The sequence below is a fragment of the Ranitomeya variabilis genome, chromosome 7 (genome assembly GCF_051348905.1).
Source record: "Ranitomeya variabilis isolate aRanVar5 chromosome 7, aRanVar5.hap1, whole genome shotgun sequence".
Taxonomy (NCBI): Eukaryota; Metazoa; Chordata; class Amphibia; order Anura; family Dendrobatidae; genus Ranitomeya; species Ranitomeya variabilis.
Genome location: NC_135238.1, coordinates 136,997,231 through 137,016,217, shown reverse-complemented (window position 1 = coordinate 137,016,217; position 18,987 = coordinate 136,997,231). Strand labels below are relative to the sequence as shown.

Genomic DNA, 18,987 nt, shown 5'->3' with positions numbered 1-18,987 from the left:
GGCGGGACCGGTTTTGGGTCATATGGGCGGGGTTTTCGGGTGTTTGATTCACCCTTTCCTTATGAACTTCAATCCAATATTGCGGCCAGCGTGCAGCCAGTGGGTAAGGAAAGGGTGAATCAAACACCCGAAAACCCCACCCATATGACCCAAAACTGGTCCCGCCAAATTCAGGTGACAGGTTCCCTTTAGGGTTGAAGGAAGACTTTAAGTCCATCTAGTTCAACCCATAGCCTAACCAAACATGCCCTAACATGTTGATCCAGAGGAAGGCAAAAAAAAACCATGTGGCAAAGAGTAAGCTCCACATTGGGGAAAAAAATTCCTTCCTGACTCCACATACGGCAATCAGACTAGTTCCCTGGATCAACGCAATATCAAGGAAACAGATGTCCGTTTTCATGTATGTGTTGTTTCTTTGATGATCACGGATAGAACATGTACCCATTATAGTCTATACAACACTGTACACATGTCTGTATATCTGTGCAAAATTCACACAGACGAAAAGTCTATGGGTCCGTTATAATTAGGGACAGCACACGGATGACATCAGTGTACAGTCTATGTGCTGTTCGTGATTACTGTAACATTGCAATGTATAGGAGAATCTTTTTAATCCATTTATTAATTTTTTCATAGATAAAAAAACTCATGAAATATTGATGGTAAAAACTGACCAAACTGATGAAACTTGGATCCGAAAGCCTGATGATGACATTGATACCATTTTTTGTGTTCGTGATGAAACACAGATGTCTGAATGAGACCTATTTGGGATTTTGACTACTCAATTTGCAAGCGATGGAAATAAACGTCCATGTGGAGTGCATCCTACAGTTTATATAAAGCATATCCTGTGTTTCAGCCATTCATGTTATGCATATCCACATGGAAATCTGTAGGTTTTATATGTTGTAGCTATGGAGGGTTTGTTCTATGTTCACACTTTCATTATTTTTTATTTGCTATTTTCTCTCCAATAATTAATGAGCCAATAACAAAGATACCATGCAGGATTGATTATAGAATAGATCCTAACAGATATGTTTGACTTCTGTATAATCATACAGCACAAAGTCAACATAAAGAGAGTCTTCTATTACCACTGTATGCAGCAGAGCAGCGTTAGAAATAAGCATGCATAGTCTGACCACCATATTTCTTTTAGACTGTTCAGTCTGTATGTCTGTTCTGTTTTAGGAATGTACGGAATAAGGGTCACATTGCAGCACTTCTGCAATTGGAAGTGGACTAGTTTGATTGATTATTATGAGGTTGTAGATCCAGGACTTTTTTTCAGATATAAAGATCTGACTTTTAAAGGACCACATAATAATTAATGGGGCTCCTATGCTTCTGTTTGGATAAGTGATTAAATGGATGTCTTATTCTGTTTGACATTTCCTAAAAAGTAAAAGACAAATGGAATAAGCAAACAGTTAGCAGCCCAGGTAGAAAAACAGATTTCTGACTAATAGTAATACACGTATATACTGTATTAAGTGCATAATTAACTGTTATGCCGATGTTACAATTTTGATGTTTGCTATGTAGAAAGTGCTAGAAACACTGGAAAGAAGATATGGAGGTCACTAGGAGGCGGAGGACCCTGTGCAATTGTAATCATTCTGTAATAGAGATTGGCGAACCCGAACAGTAAAGTTCGGCGTCTGTACTGAACACCTACTGTTCAGGCATGGACACAGAACACAGAGTTCCCCAGGAAGTCCGTGTTACTGTTTGGGCTTGGCTGCCCAAACAATGCATGACAGCATGGCAAACACCGCTTCTGATCGGTGGTGAAATCATCCCCGCCGGTCAGAGAGCCGCGGTTCCCACGCTGTCAAAAGACAGCATGAGCACTCAGCTGTTATTGGAGGTATAAGGTTTACCTCCAGTCACTGGCGCCTACTGCTCCCATCATCCGACTCCTGCTTCCGCTAGTAACAGCGAGAGCGGGTGCAGCTTCTGGGAAAATTCATCAGCCAGCTCCTGTGCTGTAAATAAATAATTTAAAATTGAAAAAAAAAAAACGGCATTGGTTCCCCTGTATTTTTAATAACCAGCCAGGCAAACCTCACAGCTGGGGGCAGCAACCCACAGCTGTCAGCTTCAGCAAAAGCTGGTTATCAAGAATAGAGGGGTCCCCACGCCAACTTTTTAAATTAAATAAATAATTTAAATAAAATAGCATGGGGTCCCCCCATTTTTGACAACTAGCCTTGCTACAGCAGACAGCTGGGGGCTGGTATTCTCAGGCTGGTAAGTGGCCATGGATATTGCCCACTCCAGCCTAAGAATAGCAGCCTGCAGCTCCCCAGAAAAGGCACACCTATTACATTCGTCAATTCTGGTGTTTTGCCCGGCTCTTCCCACTTGCCATGTAGTGGTGGCAAGTGGGGTTCATATTTATGGTGTTGATGTCACATTTATATTGTCCGGTGACATCAAGCCCATGGCTTAGTAATGGAGAGACACCTATCTTCTACTAATCCTATAGTAGGTAAATAAGCACACAGTCAGAATAAAGTCCGTTATTAGAAATAAAAAAAAACATACTTTTACTTTTTATTTAAAAATATCAAACACAGTTATAGTTATCTAATGCCTAATTCCACTGAATCCCTCGTCTCCTGTAAGAAAACAAAAATAAAAAACTAAAATATCCCTCACTTGTCAGTCGTTCTGTCCCATGCTGTAAATCCATGTCTGCGAGATAAACAGTTTTCAACCTGGACAGTGCCAAGATGTTGCCGTCCAGGCTGAGAACCACTGGGGAATGAGCTGCTGCGAGCGCAGCATCAGTGACTAGTGGTGACGTCATCGAGGTTACCGCAGGTCACTGAGGCTGCTTTCCCAGCTGGGCTGAACTGCCGTGACTTTGGTGAGATGCCTGTTAGCACCGTACTAACACCTTATTGGTAAATAGCAGTATTAGTGGTAAATGTAATGAGTCCTGGAGCAGTATAGCACATGGCCCTAGGAATGTTGCAATCAGATGTAATGGTGGTGAGAAAACCAGGCATTTGAATAACATATAAAAATGTACATTGGAATAAATTACTAAGCTTTGAGAATTTTAAGGCAAGTTAAACAAGGTAACTACAGGTCTCATTGTCTTACTAGCTCTACAATTTAACCTGAGAATGATATTCCATTTTACTGTGTGTGGAAAGCACAAGTTCACCACTAGGTGGTAGTGTGTACTTGCAGTTCTGATCAAACGTGTGTAATGGCAATTTATTCATTTTACATTTTAAAGTAAAAAATAAGAAATATAATCGAATGACACAGGAGGCTCAGGTCAGCATGAATTATTTTCTACAGGAAAAATATATATCTTGGTACCGTGTTAGCCAGTAGATAGAAAAATATTTAGAATTGTGAGACCTCAGTGGTTGATACCTTTTAATACCATCTTTTCAGTTAGCCATTAAAAGGTATCAACGACTGAGGACTCTCAATTCTAAATATTTTTTTATTTTCTACAGTGATCTATACAAATCAACCAATGTCACCACAGTCACCCGTAGCATGTTGGGAAAAGTAATCACTCTTTATAAAGTTAGGATTTACCATTTCTAGAACATGAACTTGCGCCCCAGTCTCCCATCCATTTAGTGTGCAACAGATTTACCAACTTGCTGCATGTCTTGTTGTTTAACCTGTCACAGACCTGCTATAGCTACTTCTACCTCTCTAGACCTAAAATAAGAAATTAAATATTAAAGATAAAAAAGCAGATAATGCAGATTATTACATAGGAAATGGCTGTTGTAAGATAGATATTACATTCTATGTGAAGAAGGGGAGCGTCTTCATGGACCCGCACTCAATGTACCAATAATAATAATAAAATAGACCCTGACTTGGTCTCAAAAGAAGTGGTGTGTTCCCTGTCACAAGTAAATAACAGCATAACTACAGAGAGGTGATACTAGACACCCAATAAGCAGCATGCACGGTAATGCCGTGACCGGCCTGCTGCCTCCAGACTTCATGGCTCCCAAGTGATGGTGAGTTGGAGACCATGTCTCCCCTTTCTGCAGTAATACTGATCTGGCTCTACTTGCCTCCAATGTGATCAGTACGTGATACAGTTGAAGGCTAGATAGTGCCGCGCTGCTAGTAGAAGAGACATGCCATCAGTTTTCTCACTTGAAAGTTTTATTAAAGGAATATCAACTCATTTAGGGTCGCACCAACCCCTTTGTCAGCGTGTTACACATTTGGAGTGACCAGATGAATGTCCTGCATCTTCTACTTGCTGGCCCTCGCTATCTAAACGTCACCTTTCTCACCTATTAATCTTTGTATGCGAATATTCTGGATCCTGGGAGAAGGTCGCCAGCAGCAGCTCCATGTATTTATAGGTGTTGTGTCCTGCACACAGCATGGTCAGGTGAGCGGAACATATAGGAGGTGGTCCGCAATACCTGAGAACCCTTTTCTGTACCTCCTGCTACGCTTACTTGTTGTCCTATGAAGCCTTCTTCTTTTTTCTCTAGATTCTACTGCCCCCAATGTCATGAACGAAGAGACTCTGTCGCCCCTTGTGACATGTCTGATTTAGTGGATAGTTGTATTGTTTATAAGTTAATAATTATGTGGTGGGCTTCTCACGCCTCTGTGATGGGCTGCTCCTCTATTCTTCTTAGAACTGTATGAGCAAACTGACAACTGAGTGTCACTAGTTGAGTATGTCTTACACAGCCCGACACTGTCCAATCAGTGCCGCCAGTGCCAGACTGTAGGGATTCACCCCTTTAACAAATTAACACCCAGTTGTTTATTCAAAAACAACGTGGAGTTAAAGATGCTGCAGATTTTCTGGTGAATACTCGTATTAAGTAAAACCAGTGAGAAGAGTTAACAAGGCGCAAGGCCAGGATAGGATACAGGTGGATCCTCAGAGGTTGGATCCAGGCGCCAGGACTTCCACTTACAAACATTAGGTTCTTAGCCAGGACACAATAGTGCCGGCTGCTGCGTGTCTTTCCTTCCCGTTAATAACAGTGCTGGATGTATGCTGCTAACATCACACTGTAAGCTAAAAGAGTCTCCAGGACTCACATATTGGTGACTTATCGATAAGATCAGTGGGGGTCTGACACGTGACACCAGTATAAGCAATGTATAGAACGGAGAACTGCATTTATGTTTAATGTAAGATATCCGCTCATCGGTGGGTGTGCCGATTGTCAGACCCCAACCATCTTATATCGATGACCTAATCTACATATATGTCAGCAATATTTTAGTACAATCCTTTTCATCTATCTATATCCAACTATATAGGTTTCCTGTTGAATAATTTTCTTGCATTATGTGAGGGGATATAACTCAGCAGGGATCTTTGCTTTAGCCCAAGCAGGTGATTATGGAGTCACAATGGACAATAGCAGGTTGGCGAGTTCCACACAGATATGAGCCAGGCGTATTTATTGTACACACTTGTCATACAATGTTACGCTTACTAAACATAAAATAAAATGTCTAAGGCCGTCTGGCCACTAACTAACAATAAGATTCTAACTACAAAATAAACCTACACAATAACAAAGAAGTTCATGCCGTCTTACTGTGTCAGCTCCCCCAGACCAGCAGATGATGAGAGTGAGATCCCAGCAGCTCCTGATTATATCAGCTGAAGCAGTCAGGAGTCAAAACCTGGATTGCATGTGTGGAGGGGAAGCACTAGTCCCTTCCACGCTGATCACTAAAGAAACCAGGACCGGATTACATTGAAATAAACAGCTTCACAATCAATACCGGGAGACATATGAAATGAAACGGGGAGAAACATATCTGTTTTCTAGTACTTCTCCCCTTGGCTGGCACCTCACATATGGTATAAAAATGGTAAAATCCTTTCTAATGCTGTGTTCAGACCGCGCTCAGCTGTTTGTTCAGTATATATGCACCCCTGGACCTGACAGATGCAGCAATCTAATGTAAGCAGAATAAATAATGTCATTTGGGGCAGCACATTTCTAATTGCCCCAGGACAAGTATTTCATCACCACATGGAGGCGGTATTGCTTTTTATAATTTCTATAGCTACAAATCTGATGCTTTATTTCAGTGCTCCAATCTGATGACCATCTGTAATTTGTCTTATAGTACAAGAAACAACGCTCCTCTTACATTCATACCAGCAACTTTGCGAAATCCGTGGTAAACGTTGTTGATTCTGTGAGTATGTCACATACTTATTACTGTTTTTATAAAGTTTGCAATATTTGTTATGTTTGTCATAAAAGTAAGGACACCCCAATATTAAATTGGTAATCCCATTTGGCACATCTATATCTATAATTGTCTAAGGGGTACTTCCGTCTTTCTGTCGGCAACTTCCGTCACGGATATTCATTCGCTGATTGGTCTCGCCAGCTGCCTGTCATGGCTGCCGCGACCAATCAGCGACGGGCACAGTCCGATTAGTCCCTCCCTACTCCCCTGCAGTCATTGCCCGGCGCCCGCTCCATACTCCCCGCAGTCACGGCTCACACAGGGTTAATGCCAGCGGTAACAGACCGCGTTATGCCGCGGGTAACTCAATCCGTTACCGCCGCTATTAACCCTGTGTGACCAAGTTTTTACTATTGAGGCTGCATAGTAAAAACATGTAATATTAAAAATATTTTAAAAAAAACAACAAATCATTATATACTCACCTTCCGCCGCCTTTCCGACGCTCCGGTGACCGGTCCGTGCAAGCGGCAGGTTCCGGTGCTAAGGTTGGTGTGCGACAAGGACCTGCCATGACATCACGGTCATGTGACCGCGACGTCATCACAGACCCTGCGCGAGAAGGACCTGCCATGACGTCGAAGTCATGTGACCGCGACGTCATCACACCCTCGGACCGGAAGCTGCCACCTGAACCGAACACAGGCAAACTACAAGGGGCCCCTCGGAAGGTGAGTATATGTTTATTTTTTATTTTTTAACCTGTGACATACGTGGCTGGGCAATATACTACGTGGCTCTGTGCTATATACTACGTGGCTCTGTGCTGTATACTACGTCACTGGGCAATATACTATGTGGCTCTGTGCTGTATACTACGTCACTGGGCAATAATATACTACGTGGCTCTGCTGTATACTACGTCACTGGGCAATATACTACGTGGCTCTGTGCTGTATATTACGTCACTGGGCAATATACTACGTAACTGGGCAATATACTACGTGACTGGGCAATATACTACGTGGCTCTGTGCTGTATACTACGTCACTGTGCAATATACTACGTGGCTCTGTGCTGTATACTATGTAACTGGCCAATATACTACATGGCTCTGTGCTGTATACTACGTAACTGGCCAATATACTACATGGCTCTGTGCTGTATACTACGTAACTGAACAATATACTACGTCACTGGGCAATATACTACGTAACTGGGCAATATACTACGTCACTGGGCAATATACTACGTGGACATGCATATTCTAGAATACCCAATGCGTTAGAATCGGGCCACCATGTAGTCTATATATATAATTGTCTAAGGGGTACTTCCGTCTTTCTTTCTGCAACTTCCGTCACGGAAATCCGGTGTCGCTGATTGGTCTCGCCAGCTGCCTGTCATGGCTGCCGCGACCAATCAGCGATGGCCACAGTCCGATTAGTTCCTCCCTACTCCCCTGCACTCAGTGCCCGGCGCCCGCATGCTCCCCTCCAGTCACCGCAGTCAGTGCCCGGCGCCCGAATGCTCCCCTCCAGTCTCCGCAGTCAGTGCCCGGCGCCCGCATGCTCCCCTCCAGTTACCGCTTAAAAATAATAATAAAAAAGCCCAAAAAAACCTGCTATACTCACCCTCCGTAGTCCGCCGAGCCGTGAGCGGCCTCCGCCATCTTCCGTTCCCAGAGATGTATTGCGAAATTACCCAGAAGACTTAGCGGTCTCGCGAGACCGCTAAGTCATCTGGGTAATTTCTCAATGCATCCTGGGAACGGAAGATGGCGGCAGCCGCGCGCTCATCGCCTGCGCCACAGCTTCGCTGGATTGGATCCCGGCATGTGAGTATATAACTATTTTTTATTTACTTTTTTTTTTTTTTTAACAGGGATATGGTGCCCACACTGCTATATACTACGTGGGCTGTGTAATATACCGCGTGGCTGCTATATACTACCTGGCAAGTGTTATATACTGCGTGGGCTGTGTTATATACTACCTGGCCAGTGTTATATACTGCGTGTGCTGTGCTATATATTACGTGGCCAGTGTTATATACTGCATGGCCTGTGTTATATATTATGTGGCCAGTGTTATATACTGCATGGCCTGTGTTATATACTACGTCGCCTGTGTTATATACTGCGTGGCTGCTATATACTGCGTGGGCTGTGTTATATAGTATGTGTGCTGTGTTATATACTGTTTGAGCTGTGTTATATACTGCGTGGCCACTGTTATATATTCCGTGGCCTGTATTAACGTATCTGGTATTCTACAATATGTATGTATGTTTGTATATAGCAGCCACATAGTATATAGCACAGGCCACATCGTATTTGTCTGCTATATATTACATGGCTCCTATACACTGTGTTCCAAATTATTATGCACAAAGAGTTTAGGAGTGATAAGGTTAGAATTTTTTTGTTTGTCATTTAAACTCATTGATGGTGATGTGTGTCAGGGCTCTTTATATCACTGAAAGCAATTGCAGATACCTGTGCAAATTAGTTTGGTAGGTGTGTCCAAATAAAGGCAAGACTACTTAAAAAGGCTGTTCCACATTATTAAGCAGCCTACATTTTTTGCCAAAATGGGAAAGAAAAAGGATGTGTCGGTTGCTGAGAAGCAACAAATTGTGGAGTATTTAGGTCAAGGCATGACTACAATCAACATTGCCAAGACACTTCATCGTGATCATCGCACCATCAAGAAGTATGTAGCTGATTCCCAGCACACACGTGTGCGTGCTGATAAGGAAAAATTGAGGACTCTTTCCAACAGGCAATTGCGTAAGGTTAAAAGAGCAGCTGCAAAAATGCCTTGTCATAGCAGCAGACAAGTTTTTGAAGCTGCTGGTGCCTCCAACGTCCCCAGAACAACAAGATGCAGGGTCCTTCAGAGGTTTGCAGCTGTGCGTAAGCCATCCTGTCGACCACCTCTATCCACTGCACACAAGCAGAAACGGCTCCAGTGGGCCAAATGATAAATGAAGACTGACTTCCAAACTGTTTTGTTCACCGATGAGTGCCGTGCAACGCTCGATGGTCCAGATGGATGGAGTGGAGAATGGCTGGTTAATGGACACCCCATGAAAACACGGCTAAGGTGCCAACAAGGAGGAGGTGGAGTAATGTTTTGGGCTGGAATCATGGGGAGAGAGATTGTCGGCCCCTTTATGATCCCTGAAGGGGTAAAGATGAACTCCATAATCTATGTGGAGTTTCTAATACAACACTTCCTGCCATGGTTCAAGAGGAAGAACCAGCAGCAAGATAATTTTTATGCATGATAATGCACTGTCTCATGCTGCAAAAAACACATCTGCATCTCTGGCTGCTATGGGCATAAAAGAGGACAAACTTATGGTGTGGCCACTATCTTCCCCTGACCTCAACCCCATTGAGAACCTCTGGAGCATCATCAAAAGGAGTGTCTATGATGGCAGGAGGCAGTTCACATCTAAGCAACAGCTCTGGGAGGGTATTCTGTCCACATGCAAAACAATTGAAGCAGAAACCATCCAAAAACTGACAAATTCAATGGACGAGAGAGTTCAGAAGCTTCTTTCGAACAAGGGGTCCTATGTGCAAATGTAACATCACCTAGAATAAAGTTTTCACTTGAAAACTGTTTGATTTGATTTTGTAATAAGCTGATAATGCTTATAACTTCACAATTGACCATTTTTTTGTTTAAAATTAAAAAAAAGGTTGAAAACTCTGCTGTGCATAATAATTTGGAACATGCATTTTAAGTGTTTATTTTTTTTTTAAAAAAGATACTGTTTTCATAGGCATTTTGTTCCAAAACATTGCAATTATACTAGAATAGTAGATGACTGGAAAATAACAATAACTGCAATTCAGATAGGTAATTTAGAGAAAATATGAGGAAATATTATTTGCATAATAATTTGGAACACAGTGTATACCACGTAACCTGTGCTATATACTATGTGGCTGCTATATACATACATACATATTCTAGAATACCCGATGCGTTAGAATCGGGCCACCATCTAGTTTAAGTTATATCCACAGAATATAAATGTTTAGTACATGTGGGTCCCTCCAGTATGACCCACACCTATATGAAGTACGAGGCTCTGTCACATTCAGCTGTCAATCGACAGGAGTCATTTGTATGGTAAATCCGAACCTCTTCTTCCATGACCGCAGGGCGTAAAAGGGCCCCATCCTCAATATAGATACAGTTCATATTCATGGGACCCAGAGGCGTAGCTAGGGTTTTGGTTCAGGGGGGGCGAAGCTTCTGAGTGGGCCCCTAACCAGGTAACCTTGATTACAACTCGGTGATGCACCCTAATACTGGAGGAGAACCTCAGCAGATGACAGTGCTATTACTGAAGATAATCTCTATAAAGACCAATAATGATACTACCGCCATATGGTCAGTGTTAGATACCAGTCCTACAGAACATATAAGAGATCACAGCACAGTTACAGATAATGACTTACCGCTGATGTTCTTTCTAATAGAATTGTTCACTTTTCCCGTCTTTTCCATCTGGCCCCGACCGAGACGACAACTTCTTCCAGCCAGGACTCGTCTGCAGAGAATACAACAAAGACACATTTCACTTCTTATATTCCAGCCCCATCACCATCTATTCCCAACCTACACAAACTCCTCATCCTGCTGATACCCCAATACTGAGTCTCTGCTGCCGTATGTGACCCTATTACTGCCCCTGATACCCCAATACTGAGCTGCTGCTGCCGTATGTGTCCCTATTACTGCACCTGCTGTGTTCTCTGTGCCCTCTAAATTCTAAAGCAACCCTCTATAATATAGTAATACTGGGTGCAAGTGCCCTAGAAAAAGTGCCCATATTTTGCCCCCTAGAAAGTAATATTGCCCTGTGTGCCCCTTTGATAGCCACAGTAACCTGAGTTCCCCTATAACAATAAGTGTCCACTTTACATTTAATAATGTTCCGAGTCTCCCCCCTTACAGCTCTCCTATACACAGCATGATGCTCTCTTATACACAGTATAATGCCCCCTCACTGTATAGTACCACCCACACAGTATACTGACTCCTTAGTAGCCCCCAAACTGTTTGATGGCTCCAACACTGTATAATGACCCCCACACTGTAATCTCCACACTGTATGATGGCCCCATATACAGTAGCATAATGCACCAAATAGTGCACAATATAGTATAATGCACTCCCCATAGGCAGACTCTATAGCATAAGGCAGCACCCCTATAGGTAGACCCTGTAATAAGGCAGCACCCCCATAGTCAGACCCTGTAATAAGGCAGCACCCCCATGTGCAGACCCTATAATAAGGCAGCCCCCATAGTCAGACCCTGTAATAATGCAGCACCCCCATGGTCAGACCCTGTAATAAGGCAGCCCCCATAGTCAGACCCTGTAATAAGGCAGCACCCCAATAGTCAGACCCTGTAATTAGGACGCGCCCCTATAGGCAGACCCAGTAATGAGGCAGCACCCCTATAGGCAGACCCTGTAATGAGGCAGCACCCCTATAGGCAGAACCTGTAATAAGGCAGCCCCCATTGTCAGACCCTGTAATAAGGCAGCACCCCCATAGTCAGACCCTGTAATGAGGCTGCGCACGCCATTGCAGCTACAGTGGCGTAGCTCCGGGTGGGCCCCCTCAGAGCACCGGGCCCGGGATGCCCGCACCCTCTGCCCCCCCCCGGTAGCTACGCTACTGACGGGACTCCTACATATTATATACACTGCTCAAAAAATAAAGGGAACACTACAATCCCACATCCTAAATATCACTGAATAAAATATTCCAGTTGTAAATCTTTATTCGTTACATAGTGGAATGTGTTGAGAACAATAAAGCCTAAAAATTATCAACGTAAATCACAACTAATATCCCATCGAGGTCTGTAGTTGGAATGATGCTCAAAATCAAAGTGGAAAATTAAGTTACATACTGATCCAACTTCAGTGGAAATGCCTCAAGACAAGGAAATGATGCTCAGTAGTGTGTGTGGCCCCCACGTGCCTATATGACCTCCCTACAACGCCTGGGTATGCTTCTGATGAGGCGGCGGATGGTCTCCTGAGAGATCTCCTCCCAGACCTGGAATAAAGCATCCTTCAACTCCTGGACAGTCTGTGGTTCCACGTGACGGTGGATGGTGCGAGACATGATGTCCCAGATATGTCCAATCAGATTCAGGTCTGGGCAACGGGCGGGCCAGTCCATAGCTTCAGTGCCTTCATCTTGCAGGATCTGCTGACACTCCAGCCACATGAGGTCTGGCATGGTCCTTGCATTAGGAGGAACCCAGGGCCAATTGCAATAGCATATGGTCTCACAAGGGGTCTGAGGATCTCATATAAGTACTTAATGGCAGTCAGGCTACCTCTGGCGAGCACATGGAGGGCTGCGCGGCCCTCCAAAGACATGCCACCCCACACCATTACTGACCCACTGTCAAAACGGTCATACTGAAGGATGTTGCAGGCAGCAGATCGCTCTCCACACTGTCTCCAGACTCTATCACGTCTGTCACATGTGCTCAGTGTGAACCTGCTTTCATCTGTGAAGAGCACAGGGCGCCAGTGGTGAATTTGCCAATCCTGGTGTTCTGTGGCAAATGCCAAGCATCCTGCACGGTGTTGGGCTCTGAGCACAACCCCCATTTGTGGACGTTGGGCACTCAGACCATCCTCATGGAGTCAGTTTCTAACCGTTTGTGCAGACACATGCACATTTGTGGCCTGCTGGAGGTCATTTTGCAAGGCTCTGGCAGTGCTCCTCCTGTTCCTCCTTGCACAAAGGCTGAGGTAGCGGTCCTGCTGCTGGGTTGTTGCCTTCCTACGGCCCCCTCCACGTCTCCTGGTGTACTGGCCTGTCTCCTGGTAGCGCCTCCAGCCTCTGGACACTATGCTGACAGACACAGCAAACCTTCTTGCCTCAGCTCGCATTGATGTGCCATACTGGATGAGCTGCATTACCTGGAGCCACTTGTGAGGATTGTAGAGTCCATCTCATGCTACCACGAGTGTGAAAGCACAGCCAACATTCAAAAGTGACCAAAACATCAGCCAGAAAGCATTGGTACCGAGATGTGGTCTGTGGTCCCCACCTGCAGAACCACTCCTTTATTGTATGTGTCTTGATAATTGCCAATCATTTCCATCTAATGTCTATTCCATTTGCACAACAGCATGTGAAATTGTTTGTCAAACAGTGTTGCTTCCTAATGGACAGTTTGATTTCACAGAAGTTTGATTTACTTGGAGTTATATTCTGTTGTTTAAGTGTTCCCTTTATTTTTTTGAGCAGTGTGTATATATATATATATATATATATATATATATATATATATTTATATTTTAATCAAAGTACCGTATATACTCGAGTATAAGCCGAGATTTTCAGCCCATTTTTTTGGGCTGAAAGTCCCCCTCTCGGCTTATGCTCGAGTCATACCCAGGGGTTGGCAGGGGAGGGGGAGCGGGGGCTGTCTAATAATACTCACCTGCTCCTGGCGCGGTCCCTGCTCGTCCCTGGTTTTCCCGGCGCCTCAGCTTCTTCCTGTACTGAGCTGTCACATGGTACTGCTCATTACAGTAATGAATATGTGCCTCCACCTCCCATAGGGGTGGAGCCGCATATTCATTACTGTAATGAGTGGTACCATGTGACCGCTCTATACAGGAAGAAGCTGCGGTGTCGAGGAACCAGGGTCTGCACCGCGCCAGGAGCAGGTGAGTATAATGGGGAGGGGGAGCGTAGCACTGCGCGATATTCACCTCTCCTCGTTCCAGCCGCTGCTCCGTCTTCAGCGTCTTCTGCAGTGACGCTCAGGTCAGAGGGCACGGTGACATGGTTAGTGCGCGCCCTCTGCCTGAACGTCAGTGCAGAAGACGCTGAAGACGGAGTGGCGGCCGGAAAGAGGAAAGGTGAATATAGCAAGTGCCGGGGGCCTGAGCGACGAGAGGTGAGTATGTGATTTTTTTTTTAGCGCAACAACAGCAAATGGGGCAAGTGTCTGTATGGAGCATCTTATGGGGCCATAATCAACGTTCATGCAGGATTATATGGGGCAAATATCTTTATGGAGCATTTTATGGGGTCATAATTAACATTTGTGCAGCACTATATGGGGCAAATATCTTTATGGAGCTATCTTATGGGGCCATGATTAACATTTGTGCAGCACTATATGGGGCAATTGTCTGTATGGAGCAAATATCTTTATGGAGCTATCTTATGGGGCCATAATTAACATTTGTGCAGCACTATATGGGGCAAATATCTTTATGGAGCATCTTATGGGGCCATAACGTTTGTGCAGCACTATATGGGGTAAATATCTCTATGGAGCATCTTATGGGGCCATAATCAACATTTGTGCAGCATTATATTGGGCAAATGTGTCTATGGAGCATCTTATGGGGCCATTATTAACCTTTATGCGGGATTATATGGGGCATATTTTAATATGGAGCATCTTATGGGGCCATCATAAACTTTATGGAGCATTATATGGGGCGTATTTTGTATGGAGCATCTTATGGGTCCCATCATGAACTGTATGGAGCATTATATGGGGCTCCTGATTCAATATGGATATTCAAAAACACTTAACCTACTGATGTCTCCATTAATTTTACTTTTATTGGTATCTATTTTTACTTTTGAAATTTACCGGTAGCTGCTGCATTTCCCACCCTAGGCTTATACTCGAGTCATTAAGTTTTCCCTGTTTTTTGTGGCAAAATTAGGGGGGTCGGCTTATACTCGGTTCGGCTTATACTCGAGTATATACGGTAGTAACTATAGGTCCTGCTACAAATTTTGATCATATCTGTTTTGACAAGGAGCGGTCTTTGTCAAGATTGTCGGTGTGTAGCAAGAGCCCACATTTTGCCACATTTCCTGATTTATGGCTCTTGCTGCACACAGATGTCCTTGACGTTTCACTATATTTTATATATTTATTTTTACCAGTCTGAGTAACAGTCTGAGTAACACTATGTTCTACTTAATGCAAAAAAGGTGAAAATTTTATTTCATGCTCCAGAGTCAAAGTAATAGCTGTGCATTATTTCAAACTTGGAGTCTGTGGTACAAACGTAAAAGTAGGAAGTAAAGGTCGCTATACGTTGTACGCATAGCATGAGAGGAGAGCTGTTCAATTTCCCTCATGGGAATAATAATACAGGAGTTCCTGACAAACCTTAGCTGAACTTGAACAATATATGTTCATTAAGTTTTTCCCCCGCTTTATATTGCCTGAAAATTACCCTGTTCTCATGGTTCCTAAAAATGGGCAGCATGGTGGCTCAGTGGTTAGTGCTGCAGACTTGCAGCGCTGGGGTCTTGGGTTCATGTCCCACCAAGGACAACATCTGCAAGGAGTTTGTATAATCTCCCCATGTTTGCTTGGGTTTCCTCCAGGTTCTCTGGCTTCCTCCCACACTCCATACTGATAGGAAACTTAGATTGTGTGCCCCATTGGGGACAGCGATGATTATGTCTGTAAAGTGCTGCGGAATAAGATAGCGCTATATAAGCAAAGCATAATAATAAAAATATAAATTGCTGAGGAAGAGAAGAATGCTTGAAGGGGTTCTCCGGTGAAGAGAAGTTATCACTTATCCACAGGATAGGTGCTAAGTAGTGACGAGCGAGTATACTCGTTCCCAGTTCGGCAGATCAGTGCAAGTCCCAGTGGTTGGACCTCCACTGATATTTTACTAAGCACTAATGACGAGCGAGTGTAGTCGTTGCTCGGGTGACCTCCGAGTATTTATGACTGCTAAGAGATTTAGTTTTCTTCCCGGCAGCTGAATTATTTACAGCTACTAGCCAGGCTGAGTACATGTGTGAGTTGCCTGGTTGCTAGGGAATCCCCACATGTACTTAGGCTGGCTACTAGCTGTAAATCATTCAGCTGCCGTGATGAAAGCTAAATCTCCAAGCAGTCATAAATACTCGGAGGTCACCCGAGCAACGAGTACACTCGCTCATCACTAGTGCTAAGTAAAATATCAGTGGAGGTCCAACCACTGGGACTTGCACTGATCTGCCGAACTGGGCGCACTTTTATCTTCTTTAGAATGGTACACAGTGAGGCTGCTGGAAAAAGCCAGCAGCCCCCTAGAGGATGAATGGCATGGTGGTTGGGCATGCGCACTGCCGCTCCATTCTAATAAAATAGTGTAAAAGTGCAAACCTCTTTCAATGCCTAAATTATCACGCATCATGTAAGTAGGTGATAACTCATCTTTCCTGGACAACCCCTTTAATATGGGCAATATGAGAATTAACATTATATATAGAATTGTACTGAAAAAAAGAAGCTCAAAATTGAATTTTACCTGCCAGCTGGAAAGTTAGACACGAATCACTGCCTCCATGAGTTTATGCCTCCAACATAGATGTTGAGAGACGGTACATCATAACACTCATGATGCCATGTTCGTACTGACACAATAAAGCAATAAACCCATCTTGTTAAAAATGGATATTGATTTTTTGAGCCATCCATATGTTCGTTAGTACATGTGCGTACAGTATATAGACAATAGGATTTTGCTGTTCATACCATAGTCACACCTCCTTGTTTATGTACAGCTCAGTGCAAATAATTGTCCAGGTCAATAAATTAAACCCAAGTCTAGAGGTTCTCTTCTGACGATAATCTCCCACTCCTAACAGCAGCGAACAGTCTCTTATCATCTAGACTTTTTATGAATATTATTAAAGGGGCTATCCTAACTCAGAAAGGTATCACTTTGAATGTGAATCCATTGTAATTAGACATTTCAAAGTTGCAATCTGAGCATCTAATGGAGTCCTATTGAGAAGTTCCCCCAGCAATCAGCAAGTTATCATCCCTCCTCCGGACAGGTGATAATAAGCAGAGTTGGAACAAGCCCTCTAAAGCCGGCCATACTCATTAGATAGCTGTCGGCCGAACATCCCATACACATAACAAAATATTTAGAACTGAGAGTCCTCAGTGGTTGATACCTTTTAATGGCTAACTGAAAAGATGGTAACAAATTGCAAGCTTTCGAGACTACTCAGGTCTCTTCATCAGGCATGGACTAATACAAAATCTGAAGAGTCACATATTTATACACAACACAGCACAGCACAGAAATAATGCCATTGATGAGACAGCTGACGTGAAGCAAAACTACCAATATGGGAGAGTGATAAACAGTCGTGTCCATAAATATTGGAACAGTTCATAGATAAGGAGTGTGAATGTTTTATTGTCCTCAGATTGGGGTCTGGTTCTGTGTTGTGATTCTGAGGAGCAATTTCCTTAATTGATGTAAAAAGACATAAATCCATGTGACACATTTATACCTGCACTGAAAGTGTCAAAGGTTGTCATAAGTTTATACTCCCAGGCTCTTCTGACTCTCTGAGATTTGAATTTACCTTTTGCAAGTTACAAGTAATCTCATGTCCATGGTGCTGTGATCTGGGATACAAAAATGTATTTTCCATAGGTAGATCCATTCTTTTTTCTCTTATTGTGTGGTGGTGAGAATTCATCCTTGTTCTAAGCTTTTGCCCTGTCTCCCCTACATACAGACCTCCAGTTGGACATTTGGTACATATAATTAAGTACACCAGTACACCACATTAGATGTGATGCAGCTGAAAGTACCTGGGATCTTGTAGTCCTGATATGAATTGGGGATTTTAATCTTGTCTGTAGTCATTATAAATGGACAGGTTTTACATTTTTTTCTGGTTGGAAGGAAAGGTTCCTGCAGCGCTCCTTCCGCCAAGCGCACCTGTGTTCTCTATGTGTATGCAGCAGCTTTTCTCCGGGAGAACAATGTGGTCGACAATCCAAATTCGGACATGCAAAATCAACATCTCTGCTCATCATTCGCCGGCTGACTGCCCCATACACATTAGACCATCAGCCAAACCTGTCAGCATCAGCATGTTTATTCTGATGTTTATGTGACATTAAGTGGTGTAAACTCAGTTTCAATGGTTAATTTCTATCTTTTCTACAGGTCTTCTGATTTATCAGTATTGTGTTCTTAGTTTCTAGGCTCTTGCTCTTTTTCCCTCAAGTGTTCTGTGTTTTTCATCTAATGTTTAACTTAATAGCTAAAATGAAAAGCCATAAGCTTTTTTAAGCTAGGTGAAAGGTCAGACTTGACTTGTATTTGCAGCACTGACAGGCTATAAGGTATAGCAATGGTCCTGTATTGCTGTATCTTACAACTGCGATCAGTGTGCAGAAAGTGAAAGTCCCATTAGTAGGAATAAGTAAAAAAAAAAAAGTTGTAAAAATATTTTTTTTAAATAAAAAAATATATACTTTATATACAGTGAGGGAAATAAGTATTTGATCCCTTGCCGATTTTCTAAGTTTACCCACTGACAAAGATATGAACAGTCTATAATTTTAAGTGTAGGTTAATTTTAACATTGAGAAGTAGAATATCAAAAATAAAATCCAGAAAATCACATTGTATTAATTATAGAAATGTATTTGAATTTTGCAGTGAGAAGTAAGTATTTGATCCCTCTGGCAAACACTTAATCCTTGGTGGAAAAAACCATGTTGGCAAGCACAGCAGTCAGTTTTTTATAGTTGATGATGAGGTTTGTGCACATGTCAGGAGGAATTTTGGTCCACTCCTCTTTGCAGATCATCACTAAATCATTAAGATTTGGAGGCTGTTGCTTGGCAACTCGAAGCTTCAACTCCCTCCATAAGTTTTCTATGGAATAAAGGTCTAGAGACTGGCCAGGCCACTCCCTGACCTTAATGTGCTT

The 18,987-nt window shown here is 43.2% G+C and overlaps 1 protein-coding gene across 6 annotated transcripts in view; it reads left to right on the top strand.

Annotated features, from left to right (window-relative positions):
- ADAM23 (ADAM metallopeptidase domain 23) overlaps nucleotides 1-18,987 on the top strand; it is a 410,305-nt gene that overhangs the window by 239,357 nt on the left and 151,961 nt on the right. For all 6 annotated transcript variants that reach the window (XR_013218285.1, XM_077275748.1, XM_077275751.1 and 3 more), the window contains exon 10: nucleotides 6,127-6,198. Coding sequence is in view for 5 of the 6 variants with exons in the window: in XM_077275748.1 (XP_077131863.1) it covers nucleotides 6,127-6,198 (72 nt within the window). In the remaining variant the exon portion in view is untranslated. The remainder of the gene's footprint in view (nucleotides 1-6,126; nucleotides 6,199-18,987) is intronic.